Source organism: Periophthalmus magnuspinnatus, chromosome 21 (genome assembly GCF_009829125.3).
Source record: "Periophthalmus magnuspinnatus isolate fPerMag1 chromosome 21, fPerMag1.2.pri, whole genome shotgun sequence".
In the NCBI taxonomy this organism is placed as follows: domain Eukaryota; kingdom Metazoa; phylum Chordata; class Actinopteri; order Gobiiformes; family Gobiidae; genus Periophthalmus; species Periophthalmus magnuspinnatus.
The window spans coordinates 1,528,207-1,555,393 of NC_047146.1; the positions used below are offsets into that span (position 1 = coordinate 1,528,207).

The following is a 27,187-nucleotide window of genomic DNA, read 5'->3' on the forward strand; positions in this document are numbered from 1 at the left end:
ATTGTCAAACTTTTCAGGTGAAACTGTAACATATCCACGGCGACGACCTCCACTCCACAAACGTGCAGGGAGACAAAGGTAGATTGTATGTTACTTTTGATTGACATGAACTGTGTACGTGGTTATTTTCAGCTCAAATCAAAACACGAGTCTCATGATAAAACTGGTCTGACCTGTCGCGTGTTTAAGAGCCGTGTTCAGATGAAAACTGTGACCAAAACAGATAAGAACAAGTTTAACCTCTTCTGCACAGAAACACACGGACAAGGGCTTCAATATAAAAGGATTTACTCTTAAACTTTCTGATAGCAGCATATTACAAAAATATTCATCATTTTCAATTTATTATACTTAGAAATCTTGAAAGTGAAAGTGAAACTACTTCATTCTGACTTGGTTTGGTGGGACAGAATCTTTGCTAAATATTTATCGTAGTTTTACATCAGTGAAGCGGAAGTTTTAAAACCGAATAAGTCAGTGGAGCTGACGTCGGCGTAAACATTGTCACAACAAAGCGCCGCGTGCTGTCGGCGCCCCCTATGGGCAGATGCACGTCACACTAGCGAGCAAAAAATACTAAAATGATGACGCGAAGTTGCAGAATCCTACGAGTATGACCAGTTAAGAAAATAAAACTGGAAAATGATGTAAGTACGTCGCAGTGGGCGTGTCACAGTGGGCGTGTCACAGTGGGCGTGTACAGGTGGAGGTTAAACAGGGGTAAATTGGCAAAATGGCGTCTCAAAAATAGTGGATTAAAAATTCCTCAAACACGAATCAGTCCAAATACAACTTCAGAAGCTCAGCGAGAAGAAACGACTAGAACATGGATGAAAAGTCGATTTTGCTGAGCAGGTCCGTGTAACAAAATAAAGACGTTTATTATTTTTCTGAATCTAATCGTAACTATTGTGCAATTTAGACATGTTTTGGTCCTTGTTTACATTATGGTTGCTAGGTAACAGGGAAAACGAGGTCAAATCTTTAGCGTAATCTTCCGTATAATGACATTTCTGTGAACTGTGTGGTCTGAACTGTCATTTGCACTTTTTTCATATTTTGGTTTTGCCGGCGAGACGAGAGGAGGGATACAGAGAACAAAAGCGACCCAGAGTCCAGATAGGGAAGACGTTTCTGTACGAGGTGTAGCTGATGGCACAGGATTTGTTGAAAACTCCGGCGATGTTCTCCTGAAAACGAAAGAAAAAAAGAATTAAGATTAAGACTAAGATTGAGTGAGTTCAAAAATACTAGATTAAACTGGAACGAAACATTAAATCAGCTTGTTTTACAACTAAACCAGGTGTGAACCAGGACTGAACCAGGACTAAACCGGGACTGAACCGGGACTGAACCGGGACTGAACCGGGACTGAACCAGGACTAAACCAGGTCTAAACCAGGACAAAACCTGGACAAAACCGGGACAAAACCGGGACTGAACCGGGACTGAACCGGGACTGAACCGGGGATAAACCAGGTCTAAACCAGGACAAAACCTGGACAAAACCGGGACAAAACCGGGACTGAACCGGGACTGAACCGGGACTGAACCGGGGATAAACCGGGGCTAAACCGGGGCTAAACCGGGGCTAAACCGGGGCTAAACCGGGGCTAAACCGGGACTAAACCGGGACTAAACCGGGACTAAACCGGGACTAAACCGGGGCTAAACCGGGAATAAACCGGGACTAAACCGGGACTAAACCGGGACTGAACCAGGACTGAACCAGGACTGAACCAGGACTGAACCAGGACTGAACCAGGTCTAAACCAGGACTAAATCAGAATTAAACCAGGATTAGACCAGGTCTAAACCAGGTCTATACTGGAACTAAACACTGAAACCACTTGATTTGCTCCTAATCTGAGTGCGTGGAGTCTGAATGTCATTGTCGGCAGTTAGGAGTCATTTTTTGTAACTTTAGTCCAAACTATTTGCAGCTTTGTGATCGTAAACATGTAAAATGGGCGTGTCCTGCCTCCAATGGCATCTGAAAATCTAGAAATCAGGTATTTGGTGACATCACACAGCACTGCCCTGATTACACTCAGGTGTTTCTAATAACAAACACCTGGCTCCAGGTGCGGAGTTTGACGTGTGGACACCTGAGAGACCAGTCACATGAGATTACATCAAACTATTACAACTATTCCAATGGAGAACTCAAGAGTAAGTTTGAAGTCAACGGTTCAAGTTTTAAAGAAGCTCTACATGTCAAAAACACAAACTAGGAAAACCAAAACTAACCCAGGACTAACCCAGGACAAGGCCAGGACTGAACCAGGACAAGGCCAGGACTGAACCAGGATTAAACCAGGGCTAAACCAGGACTAGACCAGGACCAGACCAGGACTAGACCAGGACTAGACCAGGACTAAACTAGTATTGAACCAGAATTAAACTGGGACTAATGGTGCGTTCACACGTGACGCCACAGAAACGCTAAACTATGCCTAAACCAGGACAAAACCAGGACTAAACCAGGACAAAACCAGGACTAAACCAGGTCTAAACCAGGTCTAAACCAGGACCAGGAGTGTTGTACCTGGGGCCAGTCTCCATTGGGCAGCTGTTTGGTGATGAGCAGTTGGACTCCTCTCTCGATGGCCTCTGTGTCTGGATGTCTGAAATAGGTGAGACAGATATTAAAGTGGAACTAAAGACTAAATCAACTTTTTTTGCTACTAAACTATATAGTTTGCTATTATCACTCGCTCACAGAGTTAACATGTCACTTCAATCTGGAACATTCCCAAGTGCTTTGAAAACTGCAGTTATCAAGCCCCTTCTAAAGAAGAGCAGTCTTGATGCAACAATATTGAACAATTATCGACCGATCTCAAATCTGCTGTTTTTAGGCAAAGTTCTTGAAAAAGTTCTTTACCAACAGATTATTAACTTCCTCCAAATGAACAACTCCTTTGATGTTTTCAGGTTTTAGACCCACAGACTGAGATGCTCTGATCAAGGACAAATGACGTCCTCCTGACACTGATGCAAAGTCTCAGTGTTGATCCTGTTAGATCTGAGTGTTTCCTTTGACTCTGTGGATCATGGGATCCTCTTACAGAGACTAGAGGACTGGGAGGGCATCTGTGGTACTGCACTAAACTGGTTCAAGTCCTATTTAGAAAACAGGGAGTACTTTGATGAAATTGTAAAATGTGTCTCAGATAAAATGTCCCTGACCTGTGGGGTGCCCCAGGGGTCAGTCCTGGGGCCCCTGTTGTTCAGTCTCTACATGCTGCTGTTAGGACAGTTAATACACAACAATAATGTGTCACACACAACTCTGCAGACGAGTCAGATCTATGTCTCACTGCAGCAGGTGAATATGGACCAGTGGATTCACTGCATCAACAGATCAGTGTGTGGAGGAAAAACAACTTTCTCCAGATAAACTCAGACAAGACTCAAGTCACAGAAACATAGAGAAAGTGTCACCTCCAGTCTCTCTCTCTAAAACCTTCAAATCAGGCAAGAAATCTAGAGGGAATAATGGACTCAGACTTGAACTTTAACAGCCACATCAAATCAATAACATCTGCAGCTTTTTACATCTAAAAACATGTGAAAAATCAAAGGTAAACTGTCAAACCCAGACTCAGAGAGACTTATCCTGCATTTGTGTCCAGTAGGTTAAACTAGTTTTTATACTTTTTTTTCTACACTCTTCTATTTTAATGGTGATTTTATGATGATTATTTGTGATTATTTATGTTTTGATTTGTGTGATTTTTTATTCTTTCTTATTCTGAAAAACACTTTGAATTATTTTGTGTACAGATTGTGCTGTACACATAAACTCGCCTTGCCTATATGGTGTTTGAATAGCACATGGCAAACTGAGTAAATGTGCAGCTTTCTGGTCAAAAACAGTCCCTGCAATTTCAAGTACGACGTGACATCACACAGCACTGCCCTGATTAAAGCCACGTGTTTCTGATTAAAACACCTGGCTGTACCTGGACACCTGTTGGACCAATCACACTGTTCCTTTAGTCCTCTTGGCCCCGCCCCTCCTCCCCCTCCCCTTTAGTCCTCTTGGCCCCGCCCACTTTTAATTGGACTTCCAGGAACATTTTATTTTATTTTTAGCCTGTTATTAGTCGAGGCTTGAACCAGATAAACCTGAATAACATCAGTGCTGTGTGTGTGTGTGTGTGTGTGTGTGTGTGTGTGTGTGTGTGTGTGTGTGTGTGTGTGTGTGCGTGCGGGGGTGTGAGATCAGAAAGGACTACAATGAAGCCAGGACTAAACCAGGACTAAACCAGGACTAAACCAGGTCTAAACCAGGACTAAACCAGGACTAAACCAGGACTAAACCAGGACTAAACCAGGACTGAACCAGTATTAACAGCAGCTGAGCTGATTTGTGCTGTTAAAAAAAGTCCCTCTCTAATAACATTACAGTCTCAAGCTAGCATTAGCATTAGCATTAGCATTAGCATTAGCCAGCAGTTTTTCAGTGAGTCTTTCACAAACCCCTAAAGGACAATGAACCTCAGCCTCCTAAAAATGTGCTGTTTAAATCCATTTAGTGTTTTTTTTCTTGAGGTTTCAGACATTCTTAAAACTTCTGTTGTGTCTCCATGGTAACTGCTGAACATTCCTCCATAGACATACGTGCAGAACCCCCCCTCTGTGTACGTTCTGTTTGGTACCTGACGGCCATGAGGCCCAGCAGAGCCCAGCAGGTGTTGTGTATCTGAGGCTCGGAGCTCTGGACGTATTTCCTCTGCTCACACGACTCAAAGTCCTCCCCCCAGCCTCCCCCCTCCATCTGCCGGGACAGGAGGAACCGGCACGCCCCCTCCACCTCAGCACGGGCCACACTGGAGGAGAGGGGAGGAGAGGGGGACGGGAGGGGGAGAGAGAGGGGGGCAGGAGGGGGAGAGAGAGGGGGGCAGGAGGGGGACAAGAGGGGGAGAGAGAGGGGGACAGGAGGGGGAGAGAGAGGGGGGGAGAGGAGGGGGACAAGAGGGGGAGAGAGAGGGGGACAGGAGGGGGAGAGAGAGGGGGACAGGAGGGGGAGAGAGAGGGGGACAGGAGGGGGAGAGAGGGAGAGAGAGAGGAAGACAGGAGGGGGAGAGAGAGGGGGACAGGAGGGGGACAAGAGGGGGAGAGAGGGGGACAAGAGGGGGAGAGAGAGGGGGACAGGAGGGGGAGAGAGGGGGACAAGAGGGGGAGAGAGAGGGGGACAGGAGGGGGAGAGAGAGGGGGACAGGAGGGGGACAAGAGGGGGAGAGAGAGGGGGACAGGAGGGGGAGAGAGGGAGAGAGAGAGGAAGACAGGAGGGGGAGAGAGAGGGGGACAGGAGGGGGACAAGAGGGGGAGAGAGGGGGACAAGAGGGGGAGAGAGAGGGGGACAGGAGGGGGACAAGAGGGGGAGAGAGAGGAAGGAGGATAGAGAGCGAGGGGGGTGAGGGAGAAGAGAAGAAGGAGGGAGCGGAGAGAGAGGGAAGAGGAGGGAGAGAAGGAGGAGACAGGAGGAAAGAGGAGAGGGTGAGAGGGAAAGCAGGAGGGAGGGAAGAGGAGGAAGAAGGAGAGTAAGAAAGGAAGGGAGGGGGAGAAAGAGAGAGGTTGAGAGAGAGGTAAGAGGGAGGAGAGAGAAGAGGGGGAGAGATAGGGAGGAGGGCGAGGGAGAAGAGGGGGTGGAAAGGGGACAGGAGGAAGAAAAGAAGTGGTAGAAAGCAGAAAGGGAGGGAGAGGGAAGAGAGGGGAGAGAAGAGGACAAGGAGGAGAGTGTGGGGGAGAGGGGAAGAGAGGGAGGAGGGAGAGAAGAGGAGGAAGAAGGAGAGAGTTGGGAGAGAGAAGAAAGGAAGGGAGGGGGAGTGTTACTTCAAGTAGGAGTAAAAGTACTCTGCCACAAAAGTACTCTGAAAAGTGACTCAAGTAAATGTAAGTGTAACTCTCACCTGTCCTGATAGACATGACCCAGACACGCCAACGCCTCCAGACCAAACCACGTCCCGTAAGTGAAGCACACGCCCCAAGAACTGCACACGCAAACATTTAACATGAACAAACATGAACAAATATGAACTAACACGAACAAACATGAACTAACATGAACTAACATGAACAAACATGAACTAACATGAACTAACACGAACAAACATGAACTAACATGAACTAACACGAACAAACATGAACTAACATGAACTAACATGAACTAACATGAACAAACATGAACTAACATGAACTAACACGAACAAACATGAACTAACACGAACAAACATGAACTAACACGAACAAACATGAACTAACATGAACTAACATGAACTAACATGAACTAACTTGAACAAACATGAACTAACATGAACAAACATGAACTAACATGAACAAACACGAACAAACATGAACTAACATGAACAAACATGAACTAACATGAACTAACATGAACAAACATGAACTAACATGAACAAACATGAACTAACATGAACAAACATGAACTAACATGAACAAACACGAACAAACATGAACTAACATGAACAAACACCAACATGAACTAACATGAACAAATATGAACTAACATGAACTAACATGAACAGGGGGGAGGAGATGAGGAGAGAGAGAGAGAGAGAGGATGGCGAGAGAATGGAGAGGAGAGGGGGAGGAGAGAAAGACAGAGATAGAGCAGAGAGCCAGAGAGAGAGAGAAAGAGGAGAAGGACAGAGAAAGAAATAGAGAGATAGAGAGAGAGGAGAGGGAGGGATTTAAAATAATGAGTTTGGACATAAATAAATGTAAATATGAGACAGACCCTTCCCATGATCCATCGGGCCTCTGCACTCTCCTGCAGTAATCCAGACCGGCTTTAAGAGTCGACCTGCACAAAATATAAAACTTTATTTTATTACAACAGAGGCACCTCCTTAAAGGGCCACGTTACACTGTTATCTATGGTCAAATGTTGTTTCCTCTTCACAAATGGACCTCTATCTACGTCTATGGTCGAAATACAACCGACACGCCCCCTCCACCTCCGCACGGGCCACACTGGAGAAGAGGGGAGGAGAGGGGGACAGGAGGGGGAGAGAGAGGGAGGAGGAGGAAAGAGGAGAAGGAGGAGGGTGGAGGAAAGAGGAGAAGGTGAGGGAGAGGGAGGAGGAGACAGGAGAAGGTGAGGGAGAGGGGGAGAGAGAGGGAGGAGGATAGAGAGCGAGGGGGGGCGAGGGAGAAGAGGAGAAGGAGGCGAGGGGAGAGAGGAGAAAGGCAGGGAAGAGGGCAAGGGAGAAGAGGAGGTGGAGAGGGGGACAGGAGGGAGACAAGAGGGGGAGAGAGAGGGAGTAGGAGGGTGGAGGAAAGAGGAGGGGGATAGAGAGAGGGGGGAGGAGACAGAAGAAGGTGAGGGAGAGGGGGATAGAGAGCGAGGGGTCTGAATACAACTTTGAGAGGATGAATGAGACGGGAAACAACTATAACACGGATAAAAGCTAAAAAAAAAAAAGGTCAGATTTTTAGAGTAACTTTGGGTTGGGGGTGTCGTGGAGGCGGCGTGGAGGCGTCGTGGAGGCGGCGTGGAGGCGGCGTGCTCTGTACCTGATCTCGTGCGTCCGGTGCTCGGGGTGTTTGCGGTGGAAGTGGGTCAGGGCCTGGATCACGGCGGAGGTACACTCCACGTACGTGTAGTCGATCATGATGTCTCCTGTACACACACGAGGGGCAGCGTTACGAGCGGCGGTGGCGGTCGTCTGTTTCCTCAAATACACTGTGTACACCTGCTGATGTCACAAGGTGGTGCCCTCCCTCTTTTTTTTTCGTAAACATTCACCTTCCGAGCTCAAACTGTCGTGTCTAATCCTTTTTGTTTCGTTCACACACGTTTGAGTCGCACTTTATTATCAGTCTGTCACGTCTCCAAAGCTCAAAATGCGACGTTCCACCTAGTGATGTCATCGAGTGGTAGTTTTCAACTTAACTCCTCCTTTTTACCTTTAGTTCAGTCGAGATAAGTGGCAACTCCAGGACTGAAATCAAATTCAGACTCATTATTTACTGAATTGACTGCACAATAAAAAAATAAAAAATAAAAATAAATACAAATAAAATACAATAAAAAATTAAATAAATAAATAAATAAGTTAAAATAGAAAAAAAGTAATAATAAAAATTAAATAAAAATAAATAAATATTCTAAACTCTTAAAAATATTCAAAATTAAACATGTTCTTGTTGCTGTTCTTCTTCTAAAAATTTGCACTGTGGCCTAAACAACCCAAAATGTGCTGTCCACAGATGAGGACGTCAGGTCTAAGAAGGTTAAAGTAAATCTTTTTTCACAAGCCAACAACAAAAAAACAAAAAGTTATCATTTCACTGAAAACTCAACTTTCAAACTATTAACGGTCCACCGGCTTGGAGTAGAAAAAGTGCAACGAGAAAACAAATATTCGAGCTCAATTTGCTGCACTTAGATTTACTCTGCGCACTGATCTCGACTGCGCACCAGCGTAAGAGCAAAGCATTCTGGGATTTGTAGTATTAGTGGTGCACAACTGATACGATCTCATGGGCCAAATATAATTACACCGCGGGTCAGATTTGGTCCCTGGGCCTGAGTTTGACATATCTGGTGTGTGGAGTTTAAAAACACAGTGGAGCACTTCCTGTATCACCACATGATGACATCACGAGGTGGAACGGAGCGTTTTTCTGTCTGAGAGAAGAAGGGTTTGTGTGTTAAACGTGTGTGAATGAAACAAAACACAACTCCAGGTCTGAAAACAGTGTGATACGGAGCCTTTCATTACAGATTCTCCGTCCACATAAAAGACGTAAAGACCAGTTGAACGAATGTGCATCTTAAACGTCTTTGAGTTTCCAGGAGACTGACCAAACACCTCCGAGGGGTTGAGCAGCTCCAGCAGTTTTCCTCCTCGTTTGGTTTCGTACGTCGCAAATCCTCCGTCGGAGTTTCTCATACTCAGGAGCTGCAGACACGAAACAAAACAGGGAATATTTGAACATGTCTCAGTTTGTTTTGTTTGTTTGTCCTTGTGTCTAACTTTGTTTAGTTCAGTGTCTTTTTATTTTGTCACTTGATTCTGTTTGAGGGCTGTGACTCGCGGTTTGTTTTCGTGTATCTTAGTTTTGTCAGTCGTTTTTCTTAGTTTTGTCAGTCGTTTTTTTTAGTTTTGTCACTCGTTTTTCTTAGTTTTGTCACTCGTTTTTCTTAGTTTTGTCACTCGTTTTTTTTTAGTTTTTGTTCTTTTGTTTTATACATTTATGTGCATTTTTTGTCCACTTTTGTTACTTTTCCCTTTTACAACCCTGTGCATGAAATAACTTCTTTATTTCACCGTTTTTCCCTCTTGGTTTTTGTTTCCTCCCTGACTCTACCCAACGTCCGGCCCGGGGGCCAGTTGCGGCCCGTGTACAAATTTTCACCGGCCCGCAGCCTCTGGAATAAAAATAATAATGTGTGGCCCATCAGCGCCGTGGACCAGTGTAAAATACACATGCTCAAGCTCGCTGAGTTTTATCGCCCATTGGATAAAGAGGTTTAAAGAAAATCGAACCTTTGCTAAGAAAATGCTGAGGTTGTTTGGTTCGACATATTTGTGTGAGAAGACGTTCTTGGTTATGAACTTTAACAAAAACTGTGCGAGGACAAGACGGACTCTCACCTGCGTCAAAACCACCGTCTTTGAGCCAGACCTGGTTTATTTACTCCAGTCCAGATCTCAGTTTTTTATTTGTCGCTTTCTGAGGTGAATAAATTCTAAAATCTCAGTGAATTTATTTTATTGTGATTATCAAAACCACAGTTTAAATGTGTACTTTTTTTTTTTTTTTTTACATTCATTTTGTTCTTGAAAGGTGAAAGCCATTTGCAATAAAAAGTAAAAAATAAAGAAATATTTAATTTGCGTTTAATATTAATGCTTCAAAGAATGATCAGGCTGAACATTTTCACATCACCAGATCTGGCCCTCGGTGCAGAAAGTTTGGACCCTCCTGCCCCTAGACAAACCGGCTCATAACATTTGGACCAAGACGTTTACAATGAATCAGTTGTGGGTTTTTTTCACGTTCGCGAGACGATAAAACTCAGGCGCCGTGTCTTTAAATGGTCGTACGACACTCACCACGTTGACGGCGTCGTAGAGCCTCTCCTCGCTCACAGCATCACGGATAAAGCTGCACTTCTCCTGCAGCAGCATCACGGACTTGAGTCCCTCGGCGGTGCAGTCGGCCACGATCCAGCCGCAGTCTCTGGTGCTGAAGGGAAACCCGCCCTGTGCACGAGCCCAAGAGCCACATGTTCTCTGATCTGTGTCGTAATGACGTTTCCTCGTCACGAACAAACACAAACACACCCGGAGTCGTGTTTTATTTCGTTCGCACATGTTTAACACACAAACCTGCGGGACCTTTAAAGTGTCTGCTCGGATTACTCACTTTTAATAAAACACAGTTAGGATCAAGAAAAAAATCACAGTTTGACCATTTTTTTAGGTTTCAAATTTAACTTCCTGGTTGGAAATGACATCACAGCTGGTGGTTTTGTGATGATGTCATACTCCGAGATGGGGGGGGGGGGCGGGGCCTGTTTTCCCTGTGGATTATACTGACGACTTCGCTATGAAACATCTAAAAGTTAAAATCTACAATTGTTGAATCACCTTAGACTCTCTTCCACTCTTCAAATCCAGACACAAAACTCACCGGGTCAGTCTGTCCTGTCTCTCGTAACAATCACACATCATTTTATCAATCGTTTTTTTGTATTTGTATGTTTTTATCTGATTTTTGTGTGTGTGGGTGTTTTGAAAGGCGCTTATAAATAAAATGCATTACTATTACCTTGCTCATTTGTCTGTAGTACTTCTTGTATTCGGGGGGGTTCTCCGGGATCTGTGAAAAATAAAAATGTGAGTAAGTGACCTCAGTACGCTGGAGAATCCCTGTCGTTCAACCTAAAAACAAACAGACCTGGAATGACATCACAAGGTGGAACGTCGCGTTTTCAGCTTTGTGGATGTTACAGACTAATAATAAAGTGTGACTCAAACGTGTGCGAATGAAACAAAACACAACTCCAGGTCTGTTTTTTGAGGAGGAAACATCATCAGAACACGACTCAAAGCTACAAGAGTCACTTTTATGTAATCCAGGATTTGACCTTTAACCTTCAAACTGGTTTATGGTTAATATCTGTGTAATTACTGGGCGTATTCACATGAAACAAAAACAGGCACAGGGTTCAGTATCATTTGTCAGCTTAAATAAACACAAAAAATAATAATGGTTTCATACAGTGGAGTATTTATTCAACGCGAGTGTCGTCAGGTGAAAGGATTTTAAGACGGAAGATTAACGTGACGCGTCTGTGGAGCCGATCCAGAGCAAATCATGAGCAGGTTCAACGTTTGTAGATCAGGAGGATTTATGTTTACGTAAAAATAAATATCCAGAGTTAATCTCCGTGAACGCTATCTGTGCTTAAATGACTAATTGAGACGAACGACGATCAGATCAATTAAAAGTAACTGACTTAATTTTGTTAAATTAATGTTTAAATGTCCCGTATCACACAAAAGCTTTAAGTCATGTTTTGATGTCGTTTCCTCCTCAAAAAACAGACCTGGAGTTGTGTTTTGTTTAATTTGTTATTAGTCTGTTACATCTCCAAAGCTCAAAACGCTCCGTTCCACCTTGTGATGTCATCAAGTGGTAGTTTTCAAGTTAACTCCTCCCACTTTTACCTTTAGTTCAGTCGAGATAAGTGGCAACTCCAGAAGCTGAAATGATCCAAATGATTCTATAAATGAAGGTGTGTGGAGTTTAAAAACACAGCGGAGCACTTCCTGTATCACCACATGATGACATCACAAGGTGGAACAGAGTGTTTTCAGTTTGAGAGAAGAAGAACTCAGCCTAAATCTGCAGTTTGTTTGTGTTAAATATGTGAGAATGAAACAAAAAAAGCACAATTCCAGGTCTGTTTGTGACGAGAAAACAACATTAAACTAATATGTGCGCTTTAAAAAGTCAGAAAAACTTCCTGTGTTCTGTGTATTTTCCTTAAACTCAAATCTAATTTATGCCCCGCCCCCTTACACGTGTCCCATAGATGAACTTTGACCTGAGTGATGTTGAGGAAGTGGTGAGCGTGTTTTAAACATTCTGTTAACGAAGGTTCGTCCTGAGCTCCAGCCTGGAAAAAAAAACACAGAGAATAAAGTTAGAATAATGTAAAAAAATAAAAAAATAAATAAAATAATGAAAGAATCAACAGGACGGTGACGGTTTGTTACCTCGAGAAAAGCCTGAACTGCAAAACACGTGTCCCAGAGCTGAGAGCCGTTGGTGCCCTGTCAACAGAACGAGTGGATACAGTTATAATTTCATCCATTTTGTAAAGAAAAGTTAAAACTCTGTAATAAACGTAGCTCAAGATAATCACCATTAAAGGAGCGGCGTGTGGCCTGTGCTCCTACAGTTTAAAACAAAGACTACACTCACATCTGAACCTGGGTTGTAGTTCCTTAACCTGCAGATAGAGGGCGCACACGAGTGTTTTTTTCATTCTCTGGATATGAACAGAGCACAGACTGTACGGCGGTCCCTCCGTATATCGCGCTCTCGCTGTTTCGCAGATTTTTTTTAGTGTAATTTCACATCCTTTTTTCACAGTGTATGAGCGCGCATCGTGTGCTGCGTCCTGATTGGCTGTTGGACTGTAGACCATTGTGTCGTGCGTCCTGATTGGCTGTTGGACTGTAGACCATTGTGTCGTGCGTCCTGATTGGCTGTTGGACTGTAGACCATCGTGTTGTGCGTCCTGATTGGCTGTTGGACTGTAGACCATTGTGTCGTGCGTCCTGATTGGCTGTTGGACTGTAGACCATTGTGTCGTGCGTCCTGATTGGCTGTTGGACTGTAGACCATTGTGTCGTGCGTCCTGATTGGCTGTTGGACTGTAGACCATTGTGTCGTGCGTCCTGATTGGCTAAGGGACAGTAGACCATTGTCCATCATTGTCCTTTTTTTTTTTTTTTGAGTTCTTTTTGTTTTTTTAGTTTATTTAAAACTTTTTTTTGTTTGTTATTTTGAGGTTTTTTTTTTTTTTTACTTTTTTATTTTTATTATTATTATTTGTTTTTGTTATTTTCAGTTTTTTTTCCATTTTTTTTTTCATTTTACATTTTTGGGGTTTTTGTGTCCTCTCTAACTATTGCTCTTAGGGACTGTAGACCGTTGTGTCGTGCGTCCTGATTGGCTGTTGGACTGTAGACCATTGTGTCGTGCGTCCTGATTGGCTGTTGGACTGTAGACCATTGTGTCGTGCGTCCTGATTGGCTGTTGGACTGTAGACCACTGTGTCGTGTGTCCTGATTGGCTGTTGGACTGTAGACCGTTGTCCATCATGTGTGAATGTGTTCAGACTAATTTATATAAATGTTGGATCGACACGACAGCGGAGCAGCGCCAGGACGAAGAGGCGCGGTCAGAGGAACTGTGAAATACACCCGAGTCACTATTAACTGATTAAACAAGAGAGAAATGTGAGAAAATGTTAACGCCTGTGTGAGAAAAGTGTATAAAGTGTGTGGTGAGGGGTTTTACAGACAAAAACAGAGAGAATAATGTAAAAAATAAAGATGATACTTCGTGGATTTCGCGTGTTGTGGGTTATTTTTAGAACGTGACCCCCGCGATAAACGAGGGACCACTGTGTATACATGGACATAGCTAACGTGCTAGCCGCCGCGTTCATAAACAGGAAGTGATCGCTGCTGCTGTCAGTCTTGTCATTTTGGTTTTAAAATGTTTGTTTTAAGCCGCTCTACATGATCCACGTGACCAACAGCCTCGCTCCTGATTGGCTCTTTGGTTGCTATGATACTCGTGGCCGGAATTCCAAATATGGAAATCGGCTCCAGATTGTCCCTGTACCTGCTCCGTTCTCGATGAGCTTCATTTGAACTGAAGCTGAGCGATGGGGGTGACGTCACACTCACTCAGCCGCTTCTTTACAGTCTGACAGAGACGACTTTTAGGTTTAAAACAACTGGATTTCAGCAAAATGAGAGAGTCACGTGACCCTCGTGCTGCTTTCTGATTGGATAATCATCTTGAGATTTTGTAATTAAGAATAAATCAGTGTTACAGTTGTCACCAGTAAAAGTTGATTTGATTTGAACATGTTTAGCTCGTGTGTGAGGACGCAGTCAGGTTGTGTTTATGGAATTTAAAATCTTACATACGGTTTTATTTAATTATAAATAATAAAATAAAGGCGCATTTCTCACCTGCATTTTCATCCCGTCCAAGCCCAACCTGTGGCACAAACACAGAGTCAGCGCAGAGCTCCACTTACGTAACAAAGGTTTGATTATAAAACGATCGAGACCAGAGGTAGTCGGGGATCCTGGACACGTGCTCCTGGAACGCCGCCGACGCCGGGCCGTCCACAGACCAGCGCACCAGCATGTTTATGGTCTTAGAGATCTGAAAACGACAACAACCACAAATCAAACTTCAGACGTTCAAACCATTTTACCGTTTATTTATGTGACAGACGCCAAAGTGAGACTCATTTTATACAAACGGCCGAGATTCAGACGTGTTTAAAATGAATGTTCGGCTGTTATTATGACGTTTTCGTGCTCAAATCTCTCACTTGTGTCGCCGATTTTATGGACTGAAAGTTACATACTACGGCTTTAAATTAGACTGTGGACGTAATCCTATTTTTTTATTTCATCTAAATTCCAACTGGACTTTGACAGTTCAGATTTGCAGCAGTATTACAGTAGTAGTAGTAGTACTTGAAGAACCAATGTAGGTGTACTAATGCCAGTAGTAGTAGTAGTAGTAGTGCCAGTAGTAGTAGTAGTAGTAGTAGTAGTAGAAGTAGTAGTAGTAGTATTGAGAGATTACTGCACTGACCGGTCCGATGCTGATGCTCTTGGTGAAGCGGTCGTCGGCCTGAATGTGTTCGTACAGTTCGTCTATGGCCTTCTGTCTCAGAGCAGAGCTGTGGTGAGACTCGTACACATTTAACACGGCTGAAACAGAGAAAGAACACTGAAACAAAGAGCGCACAGGGAGAACACGCAGGTGAAACTGAGAAAGAACACTGAAACAAAGAGCGCACAGGGAGAACATGCAGGTGAAACAGAGAAAGAACACTGAAACAAAGAGCGCACAGGGAGAACATGCAGGTGAAACAGAGAAAGAACACTGAAACAAAGAGCGCACAGGGAGAACACGCAGGTGAAACAAAGAGCGCACAGGGAGAACACGCAGGTGAAACAGAAAGAACACTGAAACATTTATTTTTGATCTTTTTTTTAATACAAAAAAACAACTGAGAGTTTGATTAAGTTTCAGTGACTCCACAGCTCCACCTACAGACGGAAATGTGTCAGCTCATAAAACACAGATCAGGTTTGCAGTAGTACTACAAACAGTAGTACTACAAACAGTAGTACTACACACAGCAGTACTACAAACAGTAGTATTTATAGTAGTAGTTAGACCAGGGATGGGCAAACTTTTGGACCACTTGGGCCACAGTGGGTCTACAATTGTACAAAGGGGCGGAGCCAGTATATATATATATATATATATATATATATATATATATATATATATATATATATATCGCAGATTTGGCCTGTAACATGTCGCATGAATATTTAAGGCTCATTGGTTTTCCAAATTAATAATCAATTTCTTAAATTTTTGTTAAACACAACAGAAACACTTTAGTTAAACAGAAACACTCTGAATGATTCAGCCTCATCTATTTTTATATAATTTGGTCTCGTTCGACGGGCCTGATTGATAAGACCAAAGGGCCATGTGTGGCCCCTGGGCCGTAGTTTGCCCTTGTCTGAGTTAGAACCTGACTGCAGACCTACTGCAGTAGGTTTAGTAGTATCAGAAGTAGGAGTGGCAGTAATAATAGTAGTAATAGTAGTAATAGTAGTAATAGTAGTAGTAAATACTGACTGTATGCGATGTTGAGCAGAGTACTATGAGGCGTGTACAGGTCGCACTGGGCCACGTTGTTCCTCTGAGATGGCCAGTGGATGGCGCTGTAGTCCTGCGTGTACAGCTCCTGCAAACACAGTATCACTCCTCACAGTCCCAGATATTTAGAGGCAGAGAAATCTTTAGTCAGGTTTTTGTTGAGAAAAAGTATTACTAAAGTATCACACTACACCCCAAAACACGGACCTGACACCCCACAGCGCCCCCTGGTGATGAGGTAGTAGTACTAGTATATACCACAGTGAGAATGATCTAGTCTGGACGGGGGACACTATACCAGGTGCCACAGGGGGGCAGCACCGGGCCTGAAGCAAACTGCAGTTGTGTCTTTAAGCAAGACACCTCGTCTTTATAAGTCAGAGTGAGCGGAGTCAGAGTGAGCGGAGTCAGAGTGAGCGGAGTCAGAGTGAGCGGAGTCAGAGCGACAGACGAGGAGGATTAACAGAGTCAACTACATCAGTGTCAAATATGGAATAAACAAATACATTTATGCACAACTGTAGAGTGACTTTGAGGGTCTGGAAAAGAACTGCAGTAGTCGCAGTCGTAGTAATGACAGTAGTAATAATAGTAGTAGCAGTAGTACCTGTCTGGGGTTGAGTGCAAGCTGGGCCTCGTCTTTTCATAACTGCACAGTAGTAACAGCAGCAGTAGTAGTAGTAGTAGTAGTAGTATTAGTAGGAGTAGCAGTAACAGAGGTAGTAGCAGTAACAGTAGTAGTAGCAGCAGTAGTAGTAGCAGTAGTAGTAGCAGTAGCAGTAGCAGTAGTAGTAGTAGTAGTAGTAGTAGTAGCAGTAGCAGTAGTAGTAGCAGTAGTAGCAGTAGTAGTAGTAGTAGTAGTAGTAGTAGTAGTAGTAACAGTAGTAGTAGTAGCAGTAGCAGTAGCAGTAGTAGCAGTAGTAGTAGTGAATGAATGAATGAATGAATAGTTTATTATTGTGTCTTGCATACAAAGAATGCCGAGCCCAAATGGGCTTATAAGACACCATTAACAAAAATACAGTAGTAGTAGAAGCAGTAGCAGTAGCAGTAGTAGTAGCAGTAGTAGCAGTAGCAGTAGCAGTAGCAGTAGTAGTAGCAGTAGTAGCAGTAGCAGTAGTAGTAGCAGTAGTAGCAGTAGCAGTAGCAGTAGCAGTAGCAGTAGTAGTAGTAGCAGTAGCAGTAGTAGCAGTAGTAGTAGCAGTAGTAGTAGTAGTAGTAGTAGTAGCAGTAGCAGTAGCAGTAGTAGTAGTAGTAGTAGTAGCAGTAGCAGTAGTAGTAGTAGTAGTACCTGTCTGAGGCTCAGTACTAGCTGGTCCTCGTCCGCTCTCAGTCGTACGGCGTAGCAGTAGCTCATGGGCAGATACACCTGTCGACAGTGGCACCAGAGCGTGGACGGGTGAGCGGGCATCCAGGACGGGAAGAGCCTACGGACAAACGAGAGCTGAGACCTACACACATCCTACTGATGAGACCTACACACATCCTACTGATGAGACCTACACACATCCTACTGATCCACACAAGAACTGAGACCTACACACATCCTACTGATGAGACCTACACACATCCTACTGATGAGACCTACACACACTCTACTTAAATAAAAAATAATAAAATAAAATAAAAAATATAAAATAAATAAAAAAAAAATAAAAACAAAACACAAAATAAATAAAAAAATAAAATAAAAAAATAAAATAAACAGATGAATGACCCTCACCACATCTCAGGCAGCAGAGTGTTGAGTCCGTCCCAGCTGTAAACGTTCAAAATGGCCAGCCAGAACTTCCCCCACGATGGGATCCCCACAGCGCCCCCTGCAGCAGATGACAAAAGAAAAACTAAATATTGAAACTCATTATGATTTTAAATTGCAGATAATGATTTAAAACTGGAAAATAGAAATACAGAATTAAAAACAAAAACGCATCAGCGAGTTTTCAACCTTATTCATTCTAACTAATTACAACAAATGTGAAAGAGGAAACAGTTTGATAAAGCACAAGTCTGTAACATTTAAAGCTCCAATATCACACAAAACTGACTCCTGGAGCTTTACGTCATGTTCTGATGCTGTTTCCTCCTCAAAAACACACCTGGAGTTGTGTTTTGTTTCATTTATTATTAGTCTGTAACATCTCCAAAGCTCAAAACGCTCTGTTCCACCTTGTGATGTCATCAAGTGGTAGTTTTCAAGTTAACTCCTCCTCCTTTTTACCTTTAGTTCAGTCGAGATAAGTGGCAATTCCAGGACTGAAATGATCCAAATGATTCTAGAAATGAAGGTGTGTGGAGTTTAAAAACATAGTGGAGCACTTCCTGTATCACCACATGATGACATCACAAGGTGGAACAGAGTGTTTTCAGTTTGAGAGAAAAATAGAATTCATATGGATGGTTTGTTTAACTGTACACAAAGTAGTTCCTGTTCCAGTGTTCTTTCCGTCGTATTGTGAATGAAACGTCGTCGGTATTCCCCTCGCACTATTCCGCTCGCACTATCCCGCTCGCACTGTTCCCCTCACACTATTCCCCTCACACTATTCCGCTCGCACTATCCCGCTCGCACTATCCCGCTCGCACTATTCCGCTCGCACTATTCCGCTCGCACTATTCCGCTCACACACTATTCCGCTCACACACTATTCCGCTCGCACTATTCCGCTCGCACTATCCCGCTCGCACTATCCCGCTCGCACTATCCCGCTCGCACTATTCCCCTCACACTATTCCGCTCACACACTATTCCGCTCGCACTATTCCGCTCGCACTATCCCGCTCGTACTATCCCGCTCGCACTATTCCGCTCGCACTATTCCGCTCGCACTATCCCGCTCGCACTATCCCGCTCGCACTATTCCGCTCACACTATTCCGCTCACACTATTCCCCTCGCACTATCCCGCTCGCACTATCCCGCTCGCACTATTCCGCTCACACACTATTCCGCTCACACTATTCCGCTCGCACTATCCCGCTCGCACTATCCCGCTCGCACTATTCCGCTCACACTATTCCGCTCACACTATTCCCCTCGCACTATCCCGCTCGCACTATCCCGCTCGCACTATTCCGCTCACACACTATTCCGCTCACACTATTCCGCTCGCACTATCCCGCTCGCACTATCCCGCTCGCACTATTCCGCTCACACTATCCCCCTCACACTATCCCGCTCGCACTATTCCGCTCACACTATTCCGCTCACACTATCCCCCTCACACTATTCCGCTCACACTATTCCCCTCACACTATTCCCGCTCACACTATTCCGCTCACACTATTCCGCTCACACTATTCCCCTCACACTATTCCCCTCACACTATTCCGCTCGCACTATCCCCCTCACACTATTCCGCTCACACTATTCCCCTCACACTATCCCCCTCACACTATTCCGCTCACACTATTCCCCTCACACTATCCCCCTCACACTATCCCGCTCGCACTATTCCGCTCACACTATTCCCCTCACACTATTCCGCTCACACTATTCCCCTCACACTATCCCCCTCACACTATTCCGCTCACACTATTCCCCTCACACTATCCCCCTCACACTATTCCGCTCACACTATTCCCCTCACACTATTCCCCTCACACTATTCCGCTCGCACTATCCCCCTCACACTATCCCCCTCACACTATTCCGCTCACACTATTCCGCTCACACTATTCCCCTCACACTATTCCCCTCACACTATTCCGCTCGCACTATCCCGCTCGCACTATCCCGCTCACGCTATTCCCAAACCTTTGCCGTGGAGGTTGTTTCTGGCCCGGACCAGATCTGCGTCGTCTGGACCGACTCCCAGAATCCTCAGCGCCGTGTAGCTCAGGGCCGTGCCAAAGACGGTCGACTTATCCTCTATGTGTCTGAGAGAAAAGAACAAATATCAGACGCTCAGATACTTTTAACCACTTTTCAGACCACGTACTTTTACTCCTACTCGAGTCATATCTGTACTGAAGTACCAGTACTCTTACTCGAGTAAAAGTGTTTCCTCTTCTCTCTGTGAGTCTAAAGTGACTGGAGCTTTATGTAAAAATATAAAATGATTTGAACTTTTGCTCCTTTTCCTGAATAGCACTTTTCACAAATACATTTACATTGATGTCTATTTATATTTTATTAATGACATTAAATAAATAAATAATTTCTTTCTTTCCCTTTCCCTCTCTCCACCTCTTCTCTCCTTCCTTCCTTTTCGTCCTCTGCTCTTTATCTCTGTCCATCCTCTCTCTCTCACTTTTCTCTACCCCCCCCATCACTCTTTTCCTTTTTACAGTTTTTCCTTTCTCTTTCTCATCTCCTCTTTTTGACCCACCTCATCTCTCGCTCTCTCCCTGTGGCCTTTCTCCTCTCGTTTATTTTCTCTCTCTCCGTCCTCCTCCCTCTCCCCGTAGCGTTCCTCCTCTTCTCGCCTTCCTCCTCTCCTCTCTCTCCCTGTAGCCACACTCTTCTCGTTTATTTTCTCTTTCACCTCCTCCGTCCTCTTTACCCTCTCTTCCCCTCATCCTCCTCTCCCTCTCTCCTTGTTGACACCCTCTTTCTTTCTCTCCCTCTTCCTCTCCCTGTAGCCACCCTCCTCTAGTTTATTCTCCCTCTCTCTCATTTCAATATTCTAAATATTAAAATGAGATAAAGGTTAAATAAAAAAAATAAAATAATAAATAATAATAAAAAATAAATGAATGTATAAATAAATAAATGAATAAATAATTAAATGAATAAAAAATAAATGAATGTATAAATAAATAAACAAAAATAAATGAATGTATAAATAAATAAACAAAAAATAAATGAATGTAAAAATAAATGAATAAATTAACAAAAAAATAAATGAATGTATAAATAAATAAGCAAAAAATAAATGAATGTATAAATAAATAAATAAATACAAAATAAATACAAAATAAATGAATGTATAAATAAATGAATAAATTAACAAAAAATAAATGAATGTATAAATAAATAAATAAATAAATAATTACATGAATAAAAAATAAATGAATGTATAAATAAATATTCCACTTGTTTCTACAGTCTGTGGGTCAGGTGTGACGTACAGCCCCCAGCCTCCGTCCTCCAGCTGCACCGACCGCAGGTATCGCACCATCTCCTTCTTCCACTCCTCGGGTAACGGGATTTTAGCCACGTGACAAGTGATCAACAAACCTAAAACAACACGATGTGTTCAAAAGATGGCGGCGTGTGCGGCCTCTTCTGTAGCCACAGCCGCCCTGGGGCTGACTGTGCTCCTGCAGCTTTAAGTCATGTTCTAATGCGGTTTCCTCCTCCGTTTTGTTTCATTCTCGCATGTTTGAGTCGCACTTTATTATTCGTCTGTCACATCTCCAAACCTCAAAACACTCTGTTCCACCTTGTGATGTCATCAAGTGGGAGTTTTCAAGTGAACAGCTCCTTTTACTTTTAGTTCAGTCGAGATAAGTGTTAACTCCAGAGCTGAAATGATCCAAATTATTCTAGAAATGAAGGTGTGTGGAGTTTAAAAACACAGTGGAGCACTTCCTGTATCACCACATGATGACATCACAAGGTGGAATGGAGTGTTTTCAGTTTGAGAGAAGAACTCAGCCTAAATCTGCAGGTTTGTGTGTTAGACATGTGAGAATGAAACAAAAACAACACAACTCCAGGTCTGTGTGTGACATTAGATCAAACCCTTTAAACAGTCGCTCAAGAGCCTCATGAGACCACACTGATGAGCACAGTTTGCGTGTTCTCCCTGTGTCGCTGTGGCAGAGTGGTTACCCCGTCTCCTCCTCTCAGTGAGCAGGTTGTGGGTTTGATTCCTGACCTCTGAGCGGAGCGTTTTTTCCCGTACCTGGCAGCAGAAACAGCGGCCCGCCGTAGTCTCCGGCCCAGTGCCCGTCCTCAGCCTGGAGATGTTTGTAGAAGTTCATTCCTTTGAGAGCGGAGTCCGCGGCCGTGAGAGCCGGAGCAGAGGCGGGGACGAACTTACTCTGAAAACAAACACACGGGCAGGTCAGGAGAGATGCTCTGACCTGGACAACACCGTTATCTCGCTGCTGTGGCCAGAAACCTGATATTGAGCTTTAAAAACTCATTAAAGAGCCACAAATCTGAGTAAAAATCACAAAATATCTCCACTTATTCAAGAAGTTTCCATCACAAACAGACCTGGAGTTGTGTGTTTTTGTTTCATTCACACGTTTGAGTAACAGATGACCCCGATGATTCTAGAAATGAACGTGTGTGGAGTTTAAAAACTCAGCGGAGCACTTCCTGTATCGCCACATGATGACATCATAAGGTGGAATGGAGTGTTTTAAGTTTGCGAGAAGAGCTCAGCCTAAATCTGCAAAATACGGCCGTTTAAAGCCTCCCAGAGAATCGTCGCGTTGTGATTTCTCGGCCACGATGAACATTTCAACAAATCAACAAGACTTTTTTATCGGATTTTAGCTGTGAAACTTTTCTCAAATTCTACAATGAAATGAACGGGATTCCTGCTCAATGATATAATGCTGTTATTTATTATTATTTTTTTTTATTTATGTATTTATTTATTTATATATTTATTTATTATTATTATTATTATTTATGATTTATATTTTTTATTATTTACTATATGATGCTCTTCTTATTTATTTACATTCAAGATTTGTGTGACTATTTAATTTATTTATTTCTGTATTATTATTATCACCATTTTACATATTTATTTATGAATTTTTTTTTTAAAGTTCCAGTTCTTGTTATATAAAAATTAAAAAGGTGCGTGTGCATTTATTGTTTTAAATGACAGTATATTGTAAGACTTCACACATCAATAAAAATGTGAAACAAAAAAAAAAAAAAAAGAAAAGAACTGAAAACACTCTGTTCCACCTTGTGATGTCATCATGTGGTGATACAGGAAGTGCTCCACTGTGTTTTTAAACTCCACACACCTTCATTTCTAGAATCATTTGGATCATTTCAGTCCTGGAGTTGTCTCTTATCTCGACTGAACTAAAGGTAAAAGTGGGAGGAGTTAACTTGAAAACTACCACTTGATGACATCACTGTGCTGAGGAGCTGGCTCCTGTCTTCAGGGACATTTTTAACACCTCCCTGGAGTCATGTCACGTCCCAGCCTGCTTCAAGCTGTCCACCATTGTCCCTGTCCCCAAGAAGCCCAGGATCACTGGACTTAATGACCACAGACCTGTGGCGCTGACGTCTGTAGTCATGAAGTCATTTGAGCGCCTGGTCCTGCACCACCTCAAGTCCTTCACCTCCCCCCTCCTGGACCCTCTGCAGTTTGCCTACAGAGCCAATCGTTCTGTAGACGACGCCATTAACCTGGCCCTTCACTTCATCCTCCAGCATCTGGACTCCCCGGGAACCTACGCCAGGATCCTGTTTGTGGACTTCAGCTCTGCATTCAACCCCATCCTCCCTGCTCTGCTCCAGGACAAGCTCAGCTCAACGTGCCCGACTCCACCTGCAGGTGGATCACTGACTGGACACTTTATAACACCGGTCACTTTAATAAGTCATGTCTGTTGTTCTGATGCTGCTGTTGTTTATATTTTCTACCTTTAAGTATTTTATTTTTTAAGCATATCTATTTTAACCTTGTGCATGCCCTTATTTGTACTTGTATTTATTCAGTGTGTTTTTATGTTTTATGTTGCACTTTATCACCAAAATAAGTTCCTAGTTTGTGAACTGATGCAAATAAAAGGATTCTGATTCCGATACAACAGTGCGGCTTATTTATAGAATTTTACCGGATAACGTCCACCGGGGGGCGCTCTCCAGCTGTAAACGTAAAAGTGAGACAGACGCGGGGAAAGATTCTGCTCTGAAGAACTCACTAGTTTTGATTTTGAACGGTCATTTTGCGAAAAACACATGAAGAAATGGAAATGACGCAGTTTTTTAAGATAAAGAAGGAAATAGATCCACTGCACGTGAGCTCGACATCAATGAATCCAACTCGGTCGATGTAAAAAGACGACAAAAGGAAGTAAAAGCAGATGCCCGTGTTGGTGCAGCTTTATTTTCTAAACCTGCAGGTGTGTTCATCCCGTGTTGATGTCGTGTTGGTGCCAATTTTCAGGCACAATTTAAAAAAAGCGTGTCCGTGCAGCGTCTTTGTGTGTAAATATCTCACGTTACAATATGAAAACCTGCGGCTTATATTCAGGAGCGGCTTATTTATGAACAAGACTGATTTTCTTTTCAAATTCAGCGGGTGCGGCTCATATTCAGGTGCGCTCTATCGTCCTGAATTTACGGTAGTTAACAAGTAAAAAAGTAGTTTGATTTATTTCACATCTGGCCCTTCGAGAGCCGCCGTTTTGAGTCGCGCGCTCACCGTGTCCAGTCCGAGTGAATGCGCCTCTAACGCGCTCTGCTCCTCCTCCTCGTGTGAAAACCTCCACGTCTGTCGGCCCTCGGCGTTCTCCAGCCTCCACCGGGTCAGGTCCGTGAGCGCCTCGGTCTTGTACGGCCCCCCGCGGCGGCGCAGACACCTGGGGGAGGTCAAAGGTTAGACTCGTTCATAAAGCGTGCGTACAAGAGTGTTACTACGTGGATTTCTACTTTAACTGTGTGATTTAGTAAAAAAATGAGACCCCTGAGCTCAGTGTGTCGTCACAGTACTACAGTATACTAGTAGTACTTTTTATAATGATAGTACTTCTACTCCCATGGGTCTTGTATCTGTGTAATACTTCAGTCTTATAACTACACCACATCCGGTAAATGAAATATTTGATTTTCACCATAAAACTGCGAGGTATTTGAGTATTTCCAGAGGTGGAACGTAACAAAGTACAAGTATTAAAGTACAGTACTTAAGTAGACTTTGTAGGTATCTGTACTTTACTTTTACTTTTACTTTACAGGTACTTAAATAGTTTTATTGAAGTAGATTTTTTTCACGTGATACTTTTACTTGAGTACTTTTTAGCTTTGTATCTGTACTTTTACTTAAGTACATTTTACAGTGTGTACTTTTTACTTCTACTTAAGTACATTTTACAGTGGATACTTTTTACTTCTACTTGAGTACATTTGAGAGCAGTATCTGTACTTTCTACTCCACTACATTTTTGAACACGACTGAAAAGTAAAAAGTACTTTTCATCTGATTTGAAAAGTTATTTTTACTTATTATTACTTATACTTATATTTACGTATTTACTTTCACTTAACTTCTTATATTTATTTATACTTATTTACTTATTTTGTCTCGTGTTCGTGGAAACATCCTGAAGAAAGTTTAAGAGTTCAAACCTCGACTTTGAGCAAAACAAAAATAAATACACAAAATTCATAAGAAAAATTAAGAGATTCGTGTTTTTACTTTTGACCAAAATACGTCTCATTTTTATTTACAGTTTCACGACAAAAAGAACAACTCTGTGAAATGTACTTTTTACTCTTTAAGTACATTTTTAAACGGGTACTTAAAGACTTTTACTTAAGTAGAGTGTTTCATGTGATACTTTTACTTTTACTTGAGTAAGTTTTACCTCTGTATCTGTACTTTTACTTAAGTATCTGTAATTTTACTTTAGTAACTTTTCACCTCAGTATCTGTACTTTTACCTCTGTATTTGTACTTTTACTCAAGTAAGTTTTCATCTCTGTATCTGTACTTTTACTTGAGTGTCTGTACTTTTACCTCTGTATCTGTACTTTTACTTGAGTATTTGTACTTTTTCTTGAGTAACTCTTCACCTCCGTATCTGTACTTTTACTTCTGTATTTGTACTTTTACTTGAGTATCTGTACTTTTACTTGAGTATCTGTACTTTTACTTCTGTATTTGTACTTTTACTTGAGTATCTGTACTTTTACTTGAATATCTGTACTTTTACTTGAGTGTCTGTACTTTTACTTGAGTATCTGTACTTTTACTTGAGTATCTGTACTTTTACTTGAGTGTCTGTACTTTTACTTGAGCGTCTGTACTTTTACTTTAGTAACTTTTCACCTCTGTATCTGTACTTTTACTGTAGTATCTGTACTTTTACTGCAGTACCACACAGTACTTCCTCTGGGTGTCACAGTTTGGAGTTTGTGTTTAAATGAAAAAGGAGCTTCATAAATCACATCTGTCACATAAAGACGCAGAGAAACACACATCTTAAAATAAATAAAGTGCCACATGATTAAAGTTAAAATAAAATAAAGTGCCACATGATTAAAGTTAAAGTTAAATAAAGTTCGACTCACGTTCCTTGGCTCATGGCAGCAGCTCCACAAACTCCAGGTGAAACACGTTTTCTGCTCAAACTGTGTCTGTTTTGTCCTGGAAACAGCAGAGACTTTTTACTCTTGAATGGACAGACATGAGCAGAGAGTCCACTGACCAATCAGGAGCCAGAGAGGAGGGGCAAGGGGAGGGGCTAAGGCGGGATCCTCCAATCAGAGCGCAGCTACTGTCTGGTTACACATGTGCTCAGATCAGACCTGCTCCAGTTTACAGACGAGTTTAGATCCATTAGATATTATATTTACACTGGACCCACATATTTAATTTTTACTATTCATATATTTTTTCATAACATTTTAACATTTTACAAAAAAAATAAATACAATAAAATAAAAAAAATCCAACAAAAACATACAAAATATAAATAAAAAAAAATACATAAAAAAGCAAAATATAAATTAAAATATAAAAATAAATAAATTAATTAATTCATAAAAAAATAAATAATAATATACAATATAATAAAATAAAAGCACATTTTTATCTGAAAACCACACATTCCTTACTCTGAGTGGACTTGCATCTTCACAGACCTGACTCTTACTTGGCCTCCTCCAGTCTCCCACAGCACGGCATAAACGTTTCCATGGAGAATGTTCCAAAGTATGGCTTTAACTTTCCATTTCCAGAGTCATGCAGGTGACGTGCCACCTCCAGAAAGTTACACACTGTGGCTTTAACAGCCCTGCTGCCCCAGTGCCTTTTAAAAACATTTTCTATATGAAGCAGTAATGTGTCTCAACTGTCTCAAACATAAAGACACCAGACCCAAATACAGTAATTTACAAACATTTCTCTCACCTCAGATTAACAGTTTAGTGATTCAGCCCATCACAGGATGTTCCAACTGTGGCAGCTGAGTAAAGACAAGCTGCCGGTCCAGATGATGGTGCAGTTTTACTCGTCCATCATTGAGTCCATCCTCAC

The 27,187-nt window shown here is 42.6% G+C and overlaps 2 protein-coding genes across 2 annotated transcripts in view; one reads left to right on the forward strand and one right to left on the reverse strand.

Moving 5' to 3' along the window:
* The window catches only part of osgepl1 (O-sialoglycoprotein endopeptidase-like 1), a 56,847-nt gene extending 35,382 nt beyond the window's left edge, over positions 1-21,465 (forward strand). The window contains exon 9 of the mRNA XM_033986939.2: positions 21,456-21,465. The gene's annotated coding sequence lies outside the window, so the exon portion shown is untranslated. The remainder of the gene's footprint in view (positions 1-21,455) is intronic.
* Positions 272-26,279, reverse strand: lss (lanosterol synthase (2,3-oxidosqualene-lanosterol cyclase)). The gene is made up of 22 exons (XM_033986369.2): positions 26,221-26,279; positions 24,353-24,509; positions 21,848-21,986; positions 21,069-21,177; positions 19,753-19,874; positions 17,720-17,816; positions 17,288-17,423; positions 15,976-16,084; positions 14,908-15,026; positions 14,369-14,466; positions 14,268-14,295; positions 12,270-12,326; positions 12,098-12,169; positions 10,816-10,866; positions 10,098-10,247; positions 8,843-8,939; positions 7,549-7,654; positions 6,770-6,835; positions 5,922-6,002; positions 4,668-4,838; positions 2,549-2,627; positions 272-1,190 (listed from the first exon to the last, which is right to left on the reverse strand). Exons 1-22 carry the CDS (start codon positions 26,232-26,234, stop codon positions 1,053-1,055), a joined length of 2,196 nt encoding a protein of 731 aa, XP_033842260.2. The 5' UTR covers positions 26,235-26,279; the 3' UTR covers positions 272-1,052.
* Between the last annotated feature and the right edge of the window lie 908 nt (positions 26,280-27,187).

What these genes read in the sequence shown, in the direction of transcription:
- lss (XM_033986369.2), bottom strand. An exon ending in GCCGCTGTTTCTGCTGCCAG is followed by an intron (nt 21,178 to 21,847) that starts GTACGGGAAAAA and finishes GTGTTGTTTTAG; the next exon opens with GTTTGTTGATCACTTGTCAC. An exon ending in AAACAACCTCCACGGCAAAG is followed by an intron (nt 17,817 to 19,752) that starts GTTTGGGAATAG and finishes CATCTGCTGCAG; the next exon opens with GGGGCGCTGTGGGGATCCCA.